Source organism: Dunckerocampus dactyliophorus, chromosome 6 (assembly GCF_027744805.1).
Source record: "Dunckerocampus dactyliophorus isolate RoL2022-P2 chromosome 6, RoL_Ddac_1.1, whole genome shotgun sequence".
NCBI classification, from domain to species: Eukaryota; Metazoa; Chordata; class Actinopteri; order Syngnathiformes; family Syngnathidae; genus Dunckerocampus; species Dunckerocampus dactyliophorus.
The window spans coordinates 7,729,237-7,747,288 of NC_072824.1; the positions used below are offsets into that span (position 1 = coordinate 7,729,237).

Sequence of the window (18,052 nt, forward strand, 5' to 3'; positions counted from 1 at the left end):
ATTATGTTGGGGAAATGAGGATGATGCTGCGCAAGGTTACTAGATTATTTAAGGTCATAAATGTACACAGTAGTATACACAGTATATTACGGGTGTAACGGTGCACCATAATCAGTGTGTACCTTGGTTTTAAGGTCATGGTTCGGTTCATATTGGGTACAGTAAGGCTGCTAAATGCAAAACACAAAACTGCTTAGCTTTTTTTTTTTTTTAAACCGCTTTAATGATTTTTACAATGTGACATAAAAAAAAGCAAACTGCTCGCAGATAATTGTCTAATAAATACGATTCTTAAATAATATACCAAATAAATATAAAACAATGCATGCCTGTAGAGTGGAGGTTATTACAGCCTCATATGCAAACAACAATTTGCTGATATTCTTATAGATACATCTTCTTTTGCTGTGGTTGCATACTAAAGCTCACAGAGCTGATATCGTAATTGGCAGACATCCAAATTCAGGTATTAGGATGAAATTGGATAAGAAAAAATGTGCCTCGGTGCATCCCTGTCCTAGTCTGTACTTGTACTCGAATTGACAATATCATAAAAGACTTGCCACTCGACTTGTGTCAACATGCTACCAAGGATAATTTTATTTGCATTGGCAAACTCTTGAGGTCATGGTATTTTATTTGGTAAACACTTAACAGTGCTTATGACTTGTAAGGCGTCGAAAATTTCAAGTCCATGACTTCGGATGTGACCCGAACTGTCTTGTCTTGACGTGAGACTTCATTTGGACTTGTATGTCTTTACTTGAGACTTGGGACTTGAGAGTTACAAAACACTGACTTTTTCGCCTACCTCTGGTCTATACTAGGGATGTTCGAAATTGTATTTTTTGCCGATAACCGATATTGTCCAACTCTCAATTTCTGCTATCAACCGATACCGATACAGATCTTTTCCTTGAGTAAAATTGTTCTAAAATAAGTTCTTGTGGTGTATTGTTTAAAATAAATAAATTTGCTGATTATTGCAATAAAAGTACTCATTACATATATATATATATATATATACACACACACACACACACACACATAACACACGCGCACGGTATGGTTTTTCGGCACTACTCTGTGCTCTATAGCTGATGTAATATGAATTACTACTGTGTGAGGTCCATGAAGTTCTTATCTTAGCCATCTGAGAAGATCAAATCCATTGTTTTTGGTGCCTAAGTGTTTCTCAAGTATTTTAGTGCGTGTGTGAATGTATAAACAAGAGGCATTAACTTAAATTTCTTTGCAGAAAGGCACTTTATGAAAGTAAGTACAGTACATTTATTTGCATTCACTTACAGCGCAGCTTTGACACATCCAATATGGAGGCAACGTTGACGTAAAGCTCAGCGTTCAATGCGGCGTCTACGTATACGGTTTTGACAACAGCACTTCCTGTTTCCCAGCGTGCTTTGCTGTACTGTTGTTGTAAATGGCTGCTAAGTTACACGTTTAGGGCTCACATAGTTGTTGATTATTCAGCATTATTCATTGGTAGTGTCTTGTCATTACGATCATTATGATGTTACTCTGCTTGCTAAATAAAGACTTCATTCTCACAGGCGTGTGAGCGGTACAGTATTAACGAACAGTACGAACGGATATTGGCTGATATCACATTTTTATGCCAGCATCGAGCCAACAATTATTGGTGGCCGATATTATCAGACAACCCTAGCCTGTACCACACCAAATGTTCAGTCGTAAAAAATCTGATTAGGAATACATGAACCTTCACACCTCTAATGTTCACCCCTAACTTTTGCTATCTGAAATTCATATGCAGATTGAATGCAAAGCCACACATAGGCTACCAGGATGGCTCATGAATGTCACTTTACATTGGCGCTAAACAGCCAGAAGTGTCAAGAAAAAGAAAAAAAATGTGTGTGAGACAAAGTTAAGGGGAAGTGTGTTCAACTGGAATGCGTGACACTTGTGATGAAAGACTGGAGATCAGCGCCCTTGGATGGAAGGAAGAGATGTGAAGCATTTCTCAAAGGTTTCAATACGCTGTGCTTGTTCCTACTTCTTTTCAAAAAATAACGAAGGGATACAGTATAGAACACAGCAAAATATGCGTCACACAGTCAGCAATAAATGAAACAACTAAGCCATGGAGGCAGCACTGATTCTAAAGACCCAAGTCATATTGTACAATTACAAACAAAATAAGCTCCTTGGCAGTAATACATAAAATAGGCAACATAGACAATAATAAACCAACCTCTGAAAATGAATTCCTAAATGCTATGTGCCATATGTTTGTGTACTTCAATCACATCTTCATTGGTTTATTTTAATACATCATGTGCTGGTGTATTAAACCTTTAAGCGTCCAAACAAAGAAACAAACACAATGTACAACAGATAGACACTGGTAAGGTAAACTCGCTCAAATATTCTCATCAAGCAAATAATCTCACAAAATGTAATTGTGACAAACATTACAAATAAAGGTTTGCAAAAACACTCACCAACTGAGTGAAATGAAAACAGGGTGTTAGAAATTAAAATTTGACAACTTCCAAAAAATAGAGTGGTCAAGAATAGTCAGTAGTTTACATAAGTAAGTAAGTAGGACTGGGCCCATATACAGTAGTGCAGGGGTCACCAACCTGGTCCCCACGGGTAGCCCCCCACGACCACATGAGGCGCCCGCAGGCCTGCTTTTCATTCAGGTTGTCAGTTAATAATGCGAGAACACTAGAAAGAAAAGTATTCTGAAACATAAAATGTGAGTTGTGGGTACCAGCATTTTGTGAATGTTTTGGTAAAACAAGCATATTTGATTTGTTTGGGTTGAAATAAGGTATGAAAATCATTTCTACAAAAATGAGTAGCTCGTGGCCATTTTCATTTTCTAAAAGTAGCTCTCGCAAGAAAAAACGTTGGTGACCCCTGCAGTAGTGGCAGTGCAGTCAGGCTATAGCTTATACTACACTTCCAAACACTCTTTTACAGAGACATACACACTCACAAACCCTCTTTTACGCACACTTTATCACACTTCTCTTGGTCTGGCACATTCAACGACATGACAGTATGACACCGCGGGTCTTTCAACATGCAACTTTTATTCTGTCCTCTTCAACAAACACAGCAGTTCACCCAGAAACGCTGATAAATAATAAGAAGAACGCGAATAAATTCCCTCGCCGGCCTTTACTTCCATCTCATTGAGCACTGTGTGCGAGCTCGCCGACTTCCTCCTTTGTCACATTGACACAAGCCCCCAAAAAGCTGTCCTCGGCTATGCCTGCCGGTAACTAGCAGGTCATTACCCAAATTTAGCTTGCAGTTCAAGTCCAAAAATCAGCCGAGATACGGCTTGCAGGTACTACTGTATAAATGACAATAAAAAATACCTGCAGTGCTCCAGGACCTTCTGTCTTTTCTCTGGCATTTGAGAGTCGACATACTACGTGACAACTCAATTCACAGCGACAATAGATACAATTAACTTTGGTCTTGTCGAGAGAGACCAATCTGCAAGGGCTTTGAAGCCAAACTTACCATTTAAAATACCTTTTTCTTTCTCAATTTTTACACATTTCACATTTGTCGGTCCACATCAACTGCCACACCACTGTGTTTCCTCAAACTACGGTGTGGGTCAAGGGTCAAACAGTCAAAACAACAGTGACAGCCCTATTATTTGCTATTATATATTATCATAACATTAGTGGTTTATTTGGTCTAAAAAAAAAAATCTATCATAATAATAATAATAATAATAATAATATAATTTAACGTCAATTCGTGGGACGATAAACATTTCAAAACTACACTGCATTGTTTTGTGATTCACTTAAATAAAAAAGTTCGTTTGTCCAATCATATTTTTTCATTGTTACTTTTCTTAAAATGAATGTTGAAATCTCATTCTTGTGGACCTAATCTCATCTATGACCTCGCCTTGTGACACCCCTACTTCTTTGCTGAAGAGGCGCTCAAAAGCTCGCGTTTTAAGTTGCGGCTTTTCATAGGAAAAAAAACCTCCATCATGAACATGGTACCAACTCCCCCCAGCTACAGTAGATGAGTCTGTCCCATCTACATGGCCACCACTTCACACAGGACAGCTTTGTCAAAAAATAAATAAATAAATAAAAATACAGCCTTTGCTACACATAATAAAGCCTGGGGCTCTGCCACTACAATCTCATTACTTGTTCCACTGCCTTGTGGTAGTGAGGCTTGTAGTGTTTGCTTGTTGTGTGTATTCTGACAGTCGCGTTGGGACTTACTCGCAGGGCTGATGAACTCTTTGTAAAGCCCGTAGGTCATCAGTGGCTCAGGAAGGCTCCTGGAGGAGAGACAAGAGGGGAATAGGGCAGGGAGAAGAAGAGTTTGGGATAAGTGAGACGAGGGACAGAAATAGCAGCCATACTGTTTTATGGTGGGGGAGTGTATGTGTGCCTGCACGGTCGTGATTAATGTGGCCTGGGCCGAGAGGTGGGTGGATGAAATTAGATGGCGCACGTGTTTGAGATAACCAAGTTCATCTGAAGGTACTTTCACTCCAGAGCTGGACAGTGTCCAGAGGTACTTAAAGTCTCAGAGGAAACTGATGACATTGGCTCGGCCTTATCCCAACAGGCCAGACAGAAAGAACGTCTACAAGTCAGAAGAATACTTCCAGTAATCAACTTTATCAAGTGAATGAATGCTTATGACAACACGTCTAACCTGCTCAAAAGCCCAAATATGACCACCAACCCTAATTACTCTCACGTCTTGGGAGCAGAATCCTGACCAGACATTAATGAGCAGCATTGGTGAAAAAAATACAAATAAATCTCTCAATATTCCTTAAAAGTCCCCTATTATGCAAAATTGACTTTTTAATGATATTCTAACATAATGTGTCCCCTGAGTTTGTTTATGAGCACCGAAGGTGAGAAAAACCCATCATCTCCCTCACTTGTTTGCTCCACTTTTTAGAGAAGAGGTGCACAAACAATTGCCTTTTTAAAAACTTTTTTTTGCCGCAAAAGAGCCTTGTTTAAAAACATAAAAACAGCCACACTACACATCTTAAAACAATGCTCCGCCACCTATCCGTTCGTCAACGACATACATGACACTGCTCACTCACACAGATTTAGGTCGATTTCTGAACAATGTTTGAAAGAGATAAGGCTCGTTTATACGTGCCCGCATTTTATCACCGCAGTGGTATGCAATTTTGCATGCCAATGAAGTCCTGAACGCAACGCAACTTATGTCTAAAAAATGCGGGCGGTGCGTATAACAGCGTGTCCCATTCACATGACTGGGTTAAGTCCCCACCTCTTGAAGAAAGTCAGGGGGAATTCCCAAGCAATATCTCCTTGTGAATTTCTGTTAATAAATGATCATAATGCCCAAAGTGATATCTTCCAGTCAGCAATTCCCTCTCCCACACTGCCCGTGGCTTGTTTTCTCCTGTTTATTTCCTCCTTCCTACTCTTTCTGCATTTTCTTTCTGCAGCTGCAAGATAATATAGACTTATGTTTCTTTTTTGCTTGAGCTTCTTCTCTGGAGTTCAACATTTTGTATGTCCTTTGCACACAGGGGACTTAATGGAGCTAGGGGTGATGCTTGCTGTTGCGTGGCGTCACGAGGGACACAGCAGGACCAAATAATGCCACGACTGCTTCACGGATGCGGGAAGTGGTGGTGACAATGCATACTCATACAGGAATAATGCGCGCTGCGTGTACTATTGTTGTGCATTAGACGTAAACAGTACTTGACAAGATGTGGGGCATGGTCGCTTCGTTTCAGTGCGCACCATTTTCGGTCACTAATTGCATGCCAAGTCTGTAGTTTATACGTAAACAGAACACAAACAATGCGCAACTAGACTTCACACTTTTCAGCAGTGTCATAAATAAATAAATGACACGCATTGCCACAGAAAATTGCGGGACAGTGCGGAGGCAAAGGCATTGCAAGTGTATACACCGCAACAGGGCTTTTGTGTGCATGGAAAAAGTTTTTCATCTTCGAGTTCACCTCATGAAAAATGGGAGCAAAAACAGAAGTGTTTATATTTTTCAGCGTATACGTATACGTTGAAAGCGCCTCAGTGGTGTTAAAGCCAAAGTGCATTTGAATATCAGAGCTTCACCCACACGCCGTCAACCTGGAAGGAGCTGCTAGGAGTGGAACAGACATGCATGGCGACCTCTTTGCATAATCAACTATCTAGCACTTCTATAAAAGCAAAACCTGGCAGTTAATATTACACATTTTGCATTCCACTGTAATCCTTTATTCAACATGCGGGACACCCTCACCTCAGATACAGCTTCAGTGCGCTCGTTATCGTCTTGACGTCCCAGTCCTCGCTGGTAGACAGATCCACTTCGGAGGTCTTCTCGTCTGAACCAAAACACACACGCACAATATTTTAAATTCACGTAGGAAGCTGCAATCCAATAAAAAATAAATATGTGCAGTAAAGTGTAATGAGAGGATAACAGCACCCCTGCTGCGGCGGGGAGATGGGGGGTGGGGCCCTTGGAGTCGTGTCCCGACGGATATGAATGGAAGTTGCTGGTTCTACAATAATTACAACATTAATTAATCTCTCATTACTTCAGAGAGTCTGCTGGGATACTCTGGAGAGGTGGTGTGCTGGAAATGAAGGTGGTGGGGGGAGGTTGTCATAATTTAAGTTGCGACATAATCTTAAACTTGTAATACTAGAAACTAGAATGCCGCTGTGCTAGATAAGTGTACGGCAGGCAGCAAAAAGAGCCAGAGTCAAGACATCCAACACTCTCTTTGATCGCAATGTAATGTGATTGGATACAGGCCATGGCGATGGATGAGGATGGTCCTCAGGGTATAAAGTGTAATTCACCCATACACTGTAAACTCTGTCTGTCAGCGTACATGGCTAGTACTGCAACATACGGCTATTACTGGCTCAAAACAACAACAAAATAAAGGTTACACAAGGTTAAATGTTACATAAACTTGAATCAACGTGAGATTCAAACACTTTTAAATCAATTTTCCAACACGTGTGGCACAATAAGAATCCCTTCAGAGGTTACAATAGGATCGGGGCCTCACCGACCGGACAGTTGATTTTCTGATATTTTGTGGCGTTTGCTACTTTCTCTGAATTTTGCCTTTGACATAACTGAAGCAAGATTAACAGGTTACCACAATACTAATAACATTCTAAATACTGTTAGTTTAGTTCATTATTGTGTTCATAAAGGCAGCTCTTCTACTGGATGTAAGAGTCTACACAGCATGAGTGTGGAGGTTTGTGGAAGCTGCATGGAAGCTGAGACAGGCTTGGGTTGGTTGTCATTCTGAACACAGAGCTCGGGAAAGTGAGCCCCGCTTCAGCGAGGGATGGCAAGAAACCAGAGAGCAGACAAGGAAGGGAGAGCGCGAGGAAAAAGGACGCCAGATACGATGAGACATGAACGAGGGGCCTGAGGACGGCTATCGAGCTGACGGGCTTCCACGAGAGAGCCTGTCACATCTGCGCACTAATGAGGCAAGCCAGGGCGTGAGGATGTGTCTGCTTGTCTGGACAAAAACTACTACTTGTTGCACTTTAGTAGTCAACATGAGTAATGAGAGAGAGAGAGAGAGAGAGAGAGAGAGAGAGAGAGAGAGAGAGAGAGACCATGGATGGAGAATATTAAAGAGAGGCATCCATTGTGTCACCACTTGTGTTGGGGGGGACACAGTCATATAATATCAAAGCTCATTTTGAAAAAGGAGCGGACAGGGAAGAATAAACAATGACTTACCAATCATTAATGAGAGGAGCTTCTGGACCTTGGAGCTTACTCCCACAACTCTGTACAGGCCTTGGTCGTTTATACCTGTGCAGGAATAATAATAATAATAATAATAATAATAATGACATTTTTTTATACTACTACAAGGACTCTACTCGAAAACAGACTAAAAACAGAAGCAAAAATATACTGTACCATATATATGTGTGTGTATATATATATACATATATATATATATAAATCATATTGGGGCTCTTTCAACATCAAATTATTAAATAAGTGCATGTCAAGTTTAAAAGAAGCATGTCATTATGCGCAATAATGACCGTGATCATTGGCAATGAGGCGAGATACTGGTGTTCAAAACAGGTGCAAGTCCGCCCCCTTCCGTACAACAAAAGTCACTGCACCCAAGTGAACCTCAGTGTCGTAATCTGTTTGCAAGCAGGATTACGCCAACACTATGTAACCAATTTCCACACAAGTATGTGTAGTGGGTAAAAGCAGAACCCAATACATTTTGGTGCAAGTGCTGGTGTTCCCCCCCACACACTTTTTCAAGAATAATGGAGGAAGGGTTATCTAAACAGATGTACAATTTCGTGCTCATCCAAAGTTGGCCTTCCTCCTCCTTCCTTCCACTGAGTCTACTGATTTAACTAACCTATTTTGTGAATGCTCACCTCTTGTTTCTATGGCGCTGATGGAGTTCTTCACAAAATTCAAGCCCAACTCATCCAGCTGGGCATCAACTGCAAGAAGAAAAAAAACGTAAGAAATTGAACTTGGTATGGCATCAAGTCATACTGAAAATGATGGTGTTGTCATGTTAAGACAGGGGTGTCGAGGCTTTTTCCAGTGAGGGTCACGTACTCAAAAATGAGAGGATGCAAGGGCCACTTTGATACATTACATTTCCTCATAATATTAAAGAGTTTATTCTCATGTAATTGTGACTTTTTTCTTGTTCAAACTTTTTTCTGTTAATATTATTACTTTATTTTCATAAAATTATAACTGTTTTACCGTTTCTGTGGTTTATTTTAATTTTCCAACAATTTCTACTTTCTTCTTGTAAATTTTCTCCTTGGAATTATGACTTTATTGTCATAATAGTTTGACTTTATTCTCGTAACATTATAACTTTTTCCACAACCTAATTTTCAAGTTTATTCCTTGTTTTGTTTCTCATTGAATGCATCTTCTGAATGCCGTAATATTTGTATTTTAATGTATTCAGCCTTTTGTATGCTTGAAACGGCAAAATTTAGTCAAAATATGTCAAATGTGCTTGAGTATGCATATATATATATATATATATATTTTTTTTTTTTACTAATAATAGGCCATATTCAACCACAAAACAAAATGATTTATTAATATACCAACTTAATATGTACCAACTTGTGCTGCTGTGTTACGGAACCTCATGTATAGATGTATGTGTAGGTCAACATGCTCTGTAAACAGCATCATATACGCGCTGATCAACCCTGTACTAAGCTTGGTCAGGTTCTTTTCTAGGTTGTGGAAACACTGGCGCCTTAATCTACTGTATATAGCAAGGGATAGCAGTTTTTTTATGTTCTATGGACCATGTATGCATCTGAAATAAAATTGATGATGATATTAACGGTGATAGAGTGAAGCTGCAAGATTTAAAGCGTGAAGTGACGAGGGACAATGTACTCTCCTAAATTTGCATCTTTGTTCATCACAATATTACTCAATATGTGTAATATTATAATTTGATTCTGATAGTAATATGACCATGAAATAAATCTCCTAATTTAACTCATTACTCATTTAACTATTTACAGTATTTGTAAAAATTAAGATTAAATTATTGAAAAATAACATCACAAAATGACAAAGGTATGCTGATGATATTGTGCCCTTATTATTGTAAAATTATGACATTTATTGTAATATTTAAACTTTCTAAAATTACGACTTCACTCTTGTAAAATGACAAATTTCTCATATAATTAAAATTCAATTCTCATTATCATACAATTTTTTCTACAGACTTTTTGTACAATTATGACAGTATTCTTATATATACTGTATGTATATGTGTGTGTGTATATATACAGTATACTGTATGTATATGTATGTATATAAACTTTATTCTTGTAGTCTATGCCTATGTTAGGCCATCTCATCATCATCATATTATTATTATGTTTAAGTATGACCCAAACACACCAGACTTATTTCACATTTAAATTATGAGTAAATGTATATATTTTATAGATGCAACATTTTAGGCTCATTGGGACACTCACTTCCTCTCTCCTTAGAACAGGTCCTTCCAAGATAGTGTCCAATCTGTTGTAAGACACAGCTTATTTGTTACTGCAGCAAAGTGACATGAAGGACAAACAGGTGTGATTGTTGGATAATGAAGATACAGTGGTCCCTCGCTACATCGCTCCCTCGTGTTTTTTCATAAATTACTTAATAAATGATCGCTGTTCCATGGTTGACTATGGTCTATTATTAGTCAAAAAATATTTGACATATTTAGTATTCTGGCCACTACTAGTTGCCAGGAATGTTACATTGATGAGACATTACCTGTGTTAAGTCAGCCATGGATTCAGAGTCCGACATGACATAGTGAATAACTTTATTGTGAATAACTAAATTGTAGGCTAACTACTGTAGTTAGCTCAGTAGTTTTCTATTGTTAAAGTGGCATCCGTTTCTTGTGTGACTTCAGGGATCCCGAAGCCTGCCAATTAGCGGTACGCAATGTGATGTAAATAAAGCTAGCAGTATTGTCAGAGAGTAGTTGATGTATGGCACATTAATGTGACACTGATGGTGCTGTATATCAATCAAGTGACAAACGTCATAGTGAGGATGGCTGATGTAGCGCTTAACTCTTACTGCAGAAGTACAATTTGCTGCATTTAAGTATACTCGGAAATCCCAGAACATACATCTACACTCAAAACGTGAATTCAACTGAAGTCACGTGGTGTCTTTGAACGCAACCCTTCATGGCTCATAATAACGTGGGTGAAGTGTCATTCAAATGTTCTGCTACTATTTGACTAGCATCAGACATGTGTGCTATCTTTTAGCTTGATTTCAATATTCAGCTCATTTGGAGCTGTTAACACATACAAATATATATAATTGTGTCCTGTCAGTTAGCGTTCTGTTCATAAAATACATGAAAAATGGGCATATTTCACACATCGTGTCAAATGGTAATTAATCATGATTAATTACTTTGAAAAAAAAAATGATTAATTTGATTAAAATTGTTCATCATTTGACAGCCCTACTTATTGCATATCATGTCTACTATATTAAGTAATATGAGTATAAAGGTGACTATAGGGGTGTTATTTTGTGTCTGTAGGGCTCTATTGTTAAAACTGTTTTTAGAAAGTCATAAACAAGTTTTCTATGCTCTAACCACAAAAATGTTTCATTTGTTAACATTGAATCGTACTTCACGATTGCCGTTGGGGTTAAAACCCACCACGATAAACAAGGGACAACTGTATAGTACAAAGTTGTTAGGACTCACAGGTTCCTTCCCACCCATGGCCTGCATCCAAAACTTGTGGTCGCCCTCTGAAAGAGCCTGCACTGTGAGTGCCGTTCCTGGCCTGAGAAAGAGCAAGAGCAACAAATTCATGTGATTATATTAACTAATATTAGACTTGTATTTTTTATCACTTGTGTATTTATGATTATTTATGATATTATTTATTTTACAAATATTCAAATATGAGCATCATTTTAACAATTACAGTGACGCATACCGATCCGTAATGTCCAGCTCCAAGCAGAACCGACGGTCCAACATATCTGTCGTTTTGCGGAGGCAAGACTTGAGAGTGACCGACTCAGTCTCACCCTGAAGAACAAAAGGCGACAGAAAGCTTTAGAAGAAATGCGCAAACAAGACCATCAACACATAGCTTGTTAGCTTGCCCTGTTTGACTTGGTATCGGCTCGATACCAAAATACGTAGTATCGCCCACCTCTGTTAGTTGGCATTTAATGCAGATACTCACACTCCTTCCACCAGATCTGTGGTCAAAAGTCACCATATGCAGGATTTTCTGCTCTTTGACAAAGGTGCAGTAACGTTTCACCCAACTGGAACCAAAGGGGGGCGGCCCTAAGAACACAACAACAGGCAGACATTAACACTTAGCTACATGATACCGGACATACTGTAAATGTTACCAAGTGGACCGTACGTTTTTCCTGGACATAGAGGTAGCCTTCACAGCTGATGGCACTTGTCTGTCTGTAGTCTTGAGGCGCCTCCCGGATCCTTTTCATGAGCTCGTAGACCTCGGAGCGCGCTCCCTCAAACCGACTCCTTGTCTGCCAAGGGAAGGTCACGTAATCATTTGGAATTAGTAAAGATAGCTAGGTGTGTTTCCAAGGAAGGTCTATTCGGGCAGTAAATACATACAAATGACTTGTAAAAACAAGACAAATCTAGGTCGGCTCCCCATTTTGGCGTAATGCAGGGGTGTCTAAAAGTGCAGCCCTGTTGCCATTTGCGTTCTGCGGTTGTTTTTTTTGTTGTTCCGCGGCATGTTCTAAGAATATAATTTAACAAGAAAACATTTTAAAAAAAAGCAGCAAAAGTGGAAAAAAAATCTGCAGTAATTTTACACGAATAAAGTCAAAATATGAAGAGAAAAAAAAGTTATAATCTAACAAAAAAGTCAAGAATAACGTCATTATATTATGAGAAAACTTTTTAATATAAAAAATTGTTAATACAAATTAATTAAGCTAATTAAATAATAAAGTATATAATAATAAACTAAAAAGATAAATACATAACATACATTTAAAAATTCTACGCTTCAAGATTTGTTTTGTGCACCAGTCACAGTTATATTCAAATTTGTTACTCGTTTCTCACTGCATTTGAAATTCCAATGTTAGCCAAAAATGCTCTTTGAATTTTGATGCAGTTTCTTTAACTGTACAGTGACTTAATACAATACGTATAATTAAAAGCAAAAAAAATATAGTTTCAAACTACAAATGCGTTTTAGTCTGTCGCTTCTTTTTGTTGATTGAATTTTATTTTATTTTAAATACAACTGAACTGCATGGCAGTGCTTTTAGATGGAGGAGGGGTCCACAGCAGCACTGGCTGCTCTTTGAGAAGAACAATGCGTGCTTCCATTTTAGACTCTGCAAAAGTCTCGTCTAGGTTTGTCGCTAGTTGCTTTTGGTCTGATTACTCACCAGAGGTCAAGACAGGTCCCAAGTAATAGGCTTGAAATTTTCAAGTCTTTCCGTCATAAGTACTATTTAGTGTCTTCCAAATGAAATGCCATTTTAACAATTTAACAATCTATTAGATTTGACAAATACAATGAATGCATTTTGAATTGTTTTATTTTTTAAATAAAATAAGGCTAGTGTGAAGACTAGTGCTGAAAAAGAGTGCTAACATACAGTAGTATTCAGGATTTATGTAATCCACATTTTCATTGCTTGTTCTAAAACCTGATTGGACGTTAAACAGATGCATTCACTGAGGCAGATTCAATAGGAAAAGATGTCTTTCTGGAAATGACATAGATAACGATCACGTTAGTTCAATACTTTGAATGGCGACACATTTTACTCAACACATTCACTGAAAATCTCAAGTATTTTGAAGTCATCAGGCTGAAGTTCGAGCCAAGTCCCGAATCATTGATGTCAAAGTTGCAGTCGAGTTGCAAGTCTTTGATGATATTGTCAATCCGAGTCCAAAGTCATTAACATTGTGACTCAAGTCTAAGTCGCATGACTTGATCCCAAGTCACCTGACTTGAGTCCACATCTCTGTTATACGCTAAATATAGCGTCAAAATTGTTAAGTTGGCAACATTGATCCTTGCTCTTTTTCCTTCTAGTTTTTATGAGCAAGGGCAAACAGGTAGTGCCAAATCTATTTGTGGCGCGCCACCACAAATATGTGAATGTACGGGAAACACGGATAACAAGTCCCACATGACGCCACGCAACAGCAGACATCATCCCATAGCGTCATTAATTCCTTTATTTGCAAGGGACCTTAAATCCAAAGAAGCTCTCACTGCATAAAAGAAAGGTAAGTCTGTATTATCTACTTGTAGTAGCTGCAGAAAGAGAATGCGGAAAGAACAGGAAGTAGGCAAAAATTAGAAAAAAGGCATTGACTAGAAGACATCGCTTTGGGCATAGCCGTTCCGTTCACTAGTTTGCGGAAATTATGCGTGCCACAAATTTTCAAAATTTCAAAATTTACTTTGCACTGGCATGCATGTAAACCCAGCTTAACATGTAGCAGGTAACCATTTTCATATACTTTACATTGTAGTCATGTACAATTTTCCACATTTCAGAAAGAAATGTGCATTTGCACAAAAGTAAAGGTGCTTTTAGCCATTAAAAAAAGTTGAATTTTGGCCATTCGCTTGTTGATAACATAGGTAATAAATGTTTAAACCTTGGTGGAGGTATAGACTTCCAGAGAAACTGCAAGGGACCATTTAACAAGCTTGTTTTGCTGACTTTTTCTTCACTAGTATGATGTTTGCACTGGTGTCGCTTACATTCTGAATATTGATCTGTAGTGCTCGTTTATAATGGTCGAAGTCCTTGGCGAGCTCAAAACCCTGGTGGTAAAAAGTGAAGACTGTCTGAAAGAAAGCCAGCATCTACAAAAAAACACAAGGTGGATGGCATTATAAAGACGAAACAAAACAGAAAATGATATCACACGCTGCAGCATATGCGTAGACACAGGCCACGTCACAATGGCGGTGTTTCTGCTCGTCACTCACCGGCTCCACGCACTCAAACTTCTTCCTCTCCTGGATCTCTTGCAGCTTGCACACGTAGTCCAGCGACTCCTCCTGGAAGTGCTGCCTCATGGTTTCCACCTGGATGTCTGCCTGGAGAGAACACACACCACGAGGTTCATCATAATCACACACAGATGCCGGCGGGGAGGAACATGGTGAGCTTTGGAATACAGTGGAGTGTCTTTGTGGCGTGTGTGAGCGAAGCTAGACGGTCCTCTTGTCGTTGCATTTTATATCGATATATCAAAGGCTGAAATCTGAGAACTGGCTTATTAAACAAGCATAAATAACAAGCTGGAAGACGCTGAAAGAGAATGGCCAGAGAGAGAGAATGACGCTCTGAGGAGACTCTGAATCATTCAGTCTCTGTTGAGGGCCATAAATTCAACTTGAGTTTTAGAACATAAATACCAGCAGAATTCAAGAAGATGACGACACACAGAATAGAGAAGGCGCCCTGTGTCATCCTCACACCAGCCACCCTAAATGTGTAATTAAGTATCTGCCTCTCCGACTGTGTATAAGCCTCCGCAACTGGAGGAGATCACAACCACATAATCACCATCATTACGCCTGTGTTATGATTCTATCAAGAGGGGGCTATCATCAGCAGCTGGAAAAAGCTGTTTACACTTCTCATGCAAAAACAATAATAATAACAATAATAAAGGGTTTTAATGAGAATTTCTGCGGCTTTGGAGAGTCGCTACATAGGGAAAAGCCGTTTATTTGGGACTGGCAGTTGGCAAAGACAGTCACCGCCATACCCGATGATGTGGTGGAGCCTCAACCATAACGAAGGGGAGAAGTGCAGCGCTCAATACAGCAGTGTACGATAGCGCATATAGCATATTTTGCTGAATTTATTTGAAGTAAGGTGTCTGTTTGAGAGGAGGCCTGTATGGGTGGAGATACATGCTGCTACAAAAATTGTCACATCCCTTTTTAATCTCCACAAATCCAGAACACATTTATTGTAACACAGGAGCATGAGTTTTATGTATGTCTTAAATGGCTTATTTTCTCTGATTATATCTACATAGGGTAAAAGTGACTATAGTTCCCCCTAATTTTTCAAGTATTAGAGCATACAGAAAAAAAAACCTGAGCATTCCCTGGACATCTATGAGTGGCATCAGACATGCGCACTGCAGTATCACACCTGTCCAAAACCTGAGAGACCTCAAAACATTCTGTCATATCTTGTGTATGACTGGTTTCGCAAAGATGGCAAGGAGGACTCCACAATGTACTGTAGCTTTGTTTATTCTCAACCTCAGACAAAACAAGCCATGGAACTATCTCATACAATTAACCATCTGTATCTACAGTACTCCACAAGCCAGTCCACCTTAAAAGAACCGCTTTTTTTTTTTTTTACTTTAGCTTGGTCAGTGGATGTTGCACTGCTGGTTCATTTCGGGGTTAGCAAGCAACATTTACATCTTTTAACTCCAGCTGCAGCATTAGCTATACGCTAACCTGCAAAACAGCGGCATGTACTACATAACGTGCTGTTAATGAATTGATTGGCTGTGTAAGTAAATATGTAGAAACAGGACCTCATCATTGGCTGGACAGTGTTCGTCATTGTGTTATACTGTATGTTGCTACCGCTTCTTGTCGCCTGTCACTCATTGAGTTGCATTGCAAAATGGTACAGAATAAATTGTTATGTGTTTATTTCATTTACAGTTAAGGTTGGAATGTAATTTGTGCGCAGCAAGGATTTGCTGTGCACATAGAACAGGAAAGCAGTGCTCGATCGTGCAAGCGCTATTGCTATTGGGGTGTTATTTCATATCTAGAGAGCACTAATAATACTAAAAAAAATATTTAGAAGGTGGTAAACAGGTTTTCTATGCTGTAACTACAAAAATATTCCATTTATTAATATTGAATCCTACTTTGCGGAAAATTCACTCATCACGGTCGAGTCTGGAACTAATTAATCACGACAACCAAGGGATTACTGTAATATACAAAGCCCCTAGTTTGTTATTCAAACACCTAACTGTGCATGACTGCCAGTCATTCAGTCATTGGCCTGTGGGGCAGTTACGGTTGAGCCCTGTGAAAATCTGCCTGGCGACAAGAGCTCAGCTACGTTGATGATGACAGCGAAAATACATATTGCAAAGTTTTACGATGAGTCAAGTTGTCTGTGTGGCTTAGTACATCAAAAAGCACATTGGAGTTATTGTAGCATGTAGCTTATATGTAAGTGGTTGGCACCCCACCACATTTTCTTTGATCCATAGAAAGACGCCGCTGTGTAGAGCTACCCCCTGTCGGCACTCTGCAAAATACACAGAGCACAGCCGCGAGTAACAATAGTCAACAATTTCAATTGTCTTTTCTATAGAGAGCGCCTTACATGGATGCACAGCACAAGCTGAGTGAACCATCCATTAAGAAGCGGCTGTGTTGGTTGTTGTAGCACACACTGCACACAGATGACCTCGGTGTCAGTGTCAAAGCCAGTTCACACTTCCTGTGCAAATCGAGCCAGGAAAATTTGTCGCTGGATGGTGCGTCATTGGAGCCTCACATGGGTCAATGAGTTTTTGTGTAAAAGCAGCAGAAAAAATTAAACAAGGACTCTCAAACAAAGCAAAGGGCATAGGCCTCCGCCAGAGGCTTCAACGTGTCAACGCGGACCTGCTATAGAGGAGAACATTTCTTGCGAGTTGTATAAATAGTTACCTTGACATTGGTCATTTGCACAATTATTGAGTAAATTAAATATGGTCTAAATTTTCAATAACTTTGGAATTAAATCTGGATCCAAGTCGTGGGTTCAAGTCCCACTGCAGACAAAAAAGAATTGGGACTAAAATAAACATCTTAAATGAGATGTCACTTTTACCAGTTACATTAACATGGATTCCTATTATGCAATCCGGGTTAAATCTGGTATGACATCACATGATGCATTGTGTCCACATTGGATATTGTAAACGTTTCGCCCCAATTATAAGTGATTTATCTTTTCATTGGCCTATGGCAGTGCTTCTCAAATAATGCCCTCATAGGCATGGTGATGTGTTCATAAAATTCTTTCATGGTTGGCAGGTCTGCTAGCGTCTTGGTTCATGCTTGAACGATGCTGGTGCCAGCAACCAAACAGTGGTTTGTAGAGATGAATAAATAAATAAATGATGGTTCTCAGAAGTATTTCAAATTGCCGTGAAAGAACTGGCTACCTAATATGTAATAATAATTACATACTGTCCATTTTATGCAATTTATAACATTGACGTGGTTACATAAATTGTAAAAAGTACCCCAGAAAGCAAGCATACTTTAGTCCAAATCAGTTGAGGTATCACGAGACACCCAACTCACGAGATGACATAATGCACGAGTTTGGGTCCACGAGAACGAGATGAGAAGAAATTTTAACACTAATTTTCATAAAAGTACAATAAAAACATCTCACTGGA

The 18,052-nt window shown here is 39.1% G+C and overlaps 1 protein-coding gene across 5 annotated transcripts in view; it reads right to left on the reverse strand.

Moving 5' to 3' along the window:
* arhgap10 (Rho GTPase activating protein 10) overlaps positions 1-18,052 on the reverse strand; it is an 85,344-nt gene that overhangs the window by 44,227 nt on the left and 23,065 nt on the right. For all 5 annotated transcript variants that reach the window (XM_054778489.1, XM_054778487.1, XM_054778485.1 and 2 more), the window contains exons 6-16: positions 14,586-14,696; positions 14,355-14,459; positions 12,000-12,129; positions 11,811-11,917; positions 11,556-11,650; positions 11,318-11,399; positions 10,059-10,101; positions 8,454-8,522; positions 7,780-7,854; positions 6,298-6,382; positions 4,260-4,318 (exon numbers count right to left, since the gene is read on the reverse strand). In XM_054778489.1, the coding sequence (XP_054634464.1) occupies positions 4,260-4,318; positions 6,298-6,382; positions 7,780-7,854; positions 8,454-8,522; positions 10,059-10,101; positions 11,318-11,399; positions 11,556-11,650; positions 11,811-11,917; positions 12,000-12,129; positions 14,355-14,459; positions 14,586-14,696 (961 nt within the window). The remainder of the gene's footprint in view (positions 1-4,259; positions 4,319-6,297; positions 6,383-7,779; positions 7,855-8,453; positions 8,523-10,058; positions 10,102-11,317; positions 11,400-11,555; positions 11,651-11,810; positions 11,918-11,999; positions 12,130-14,354; positions 14,460-14,585; positions 14,697-18,052) is intronic.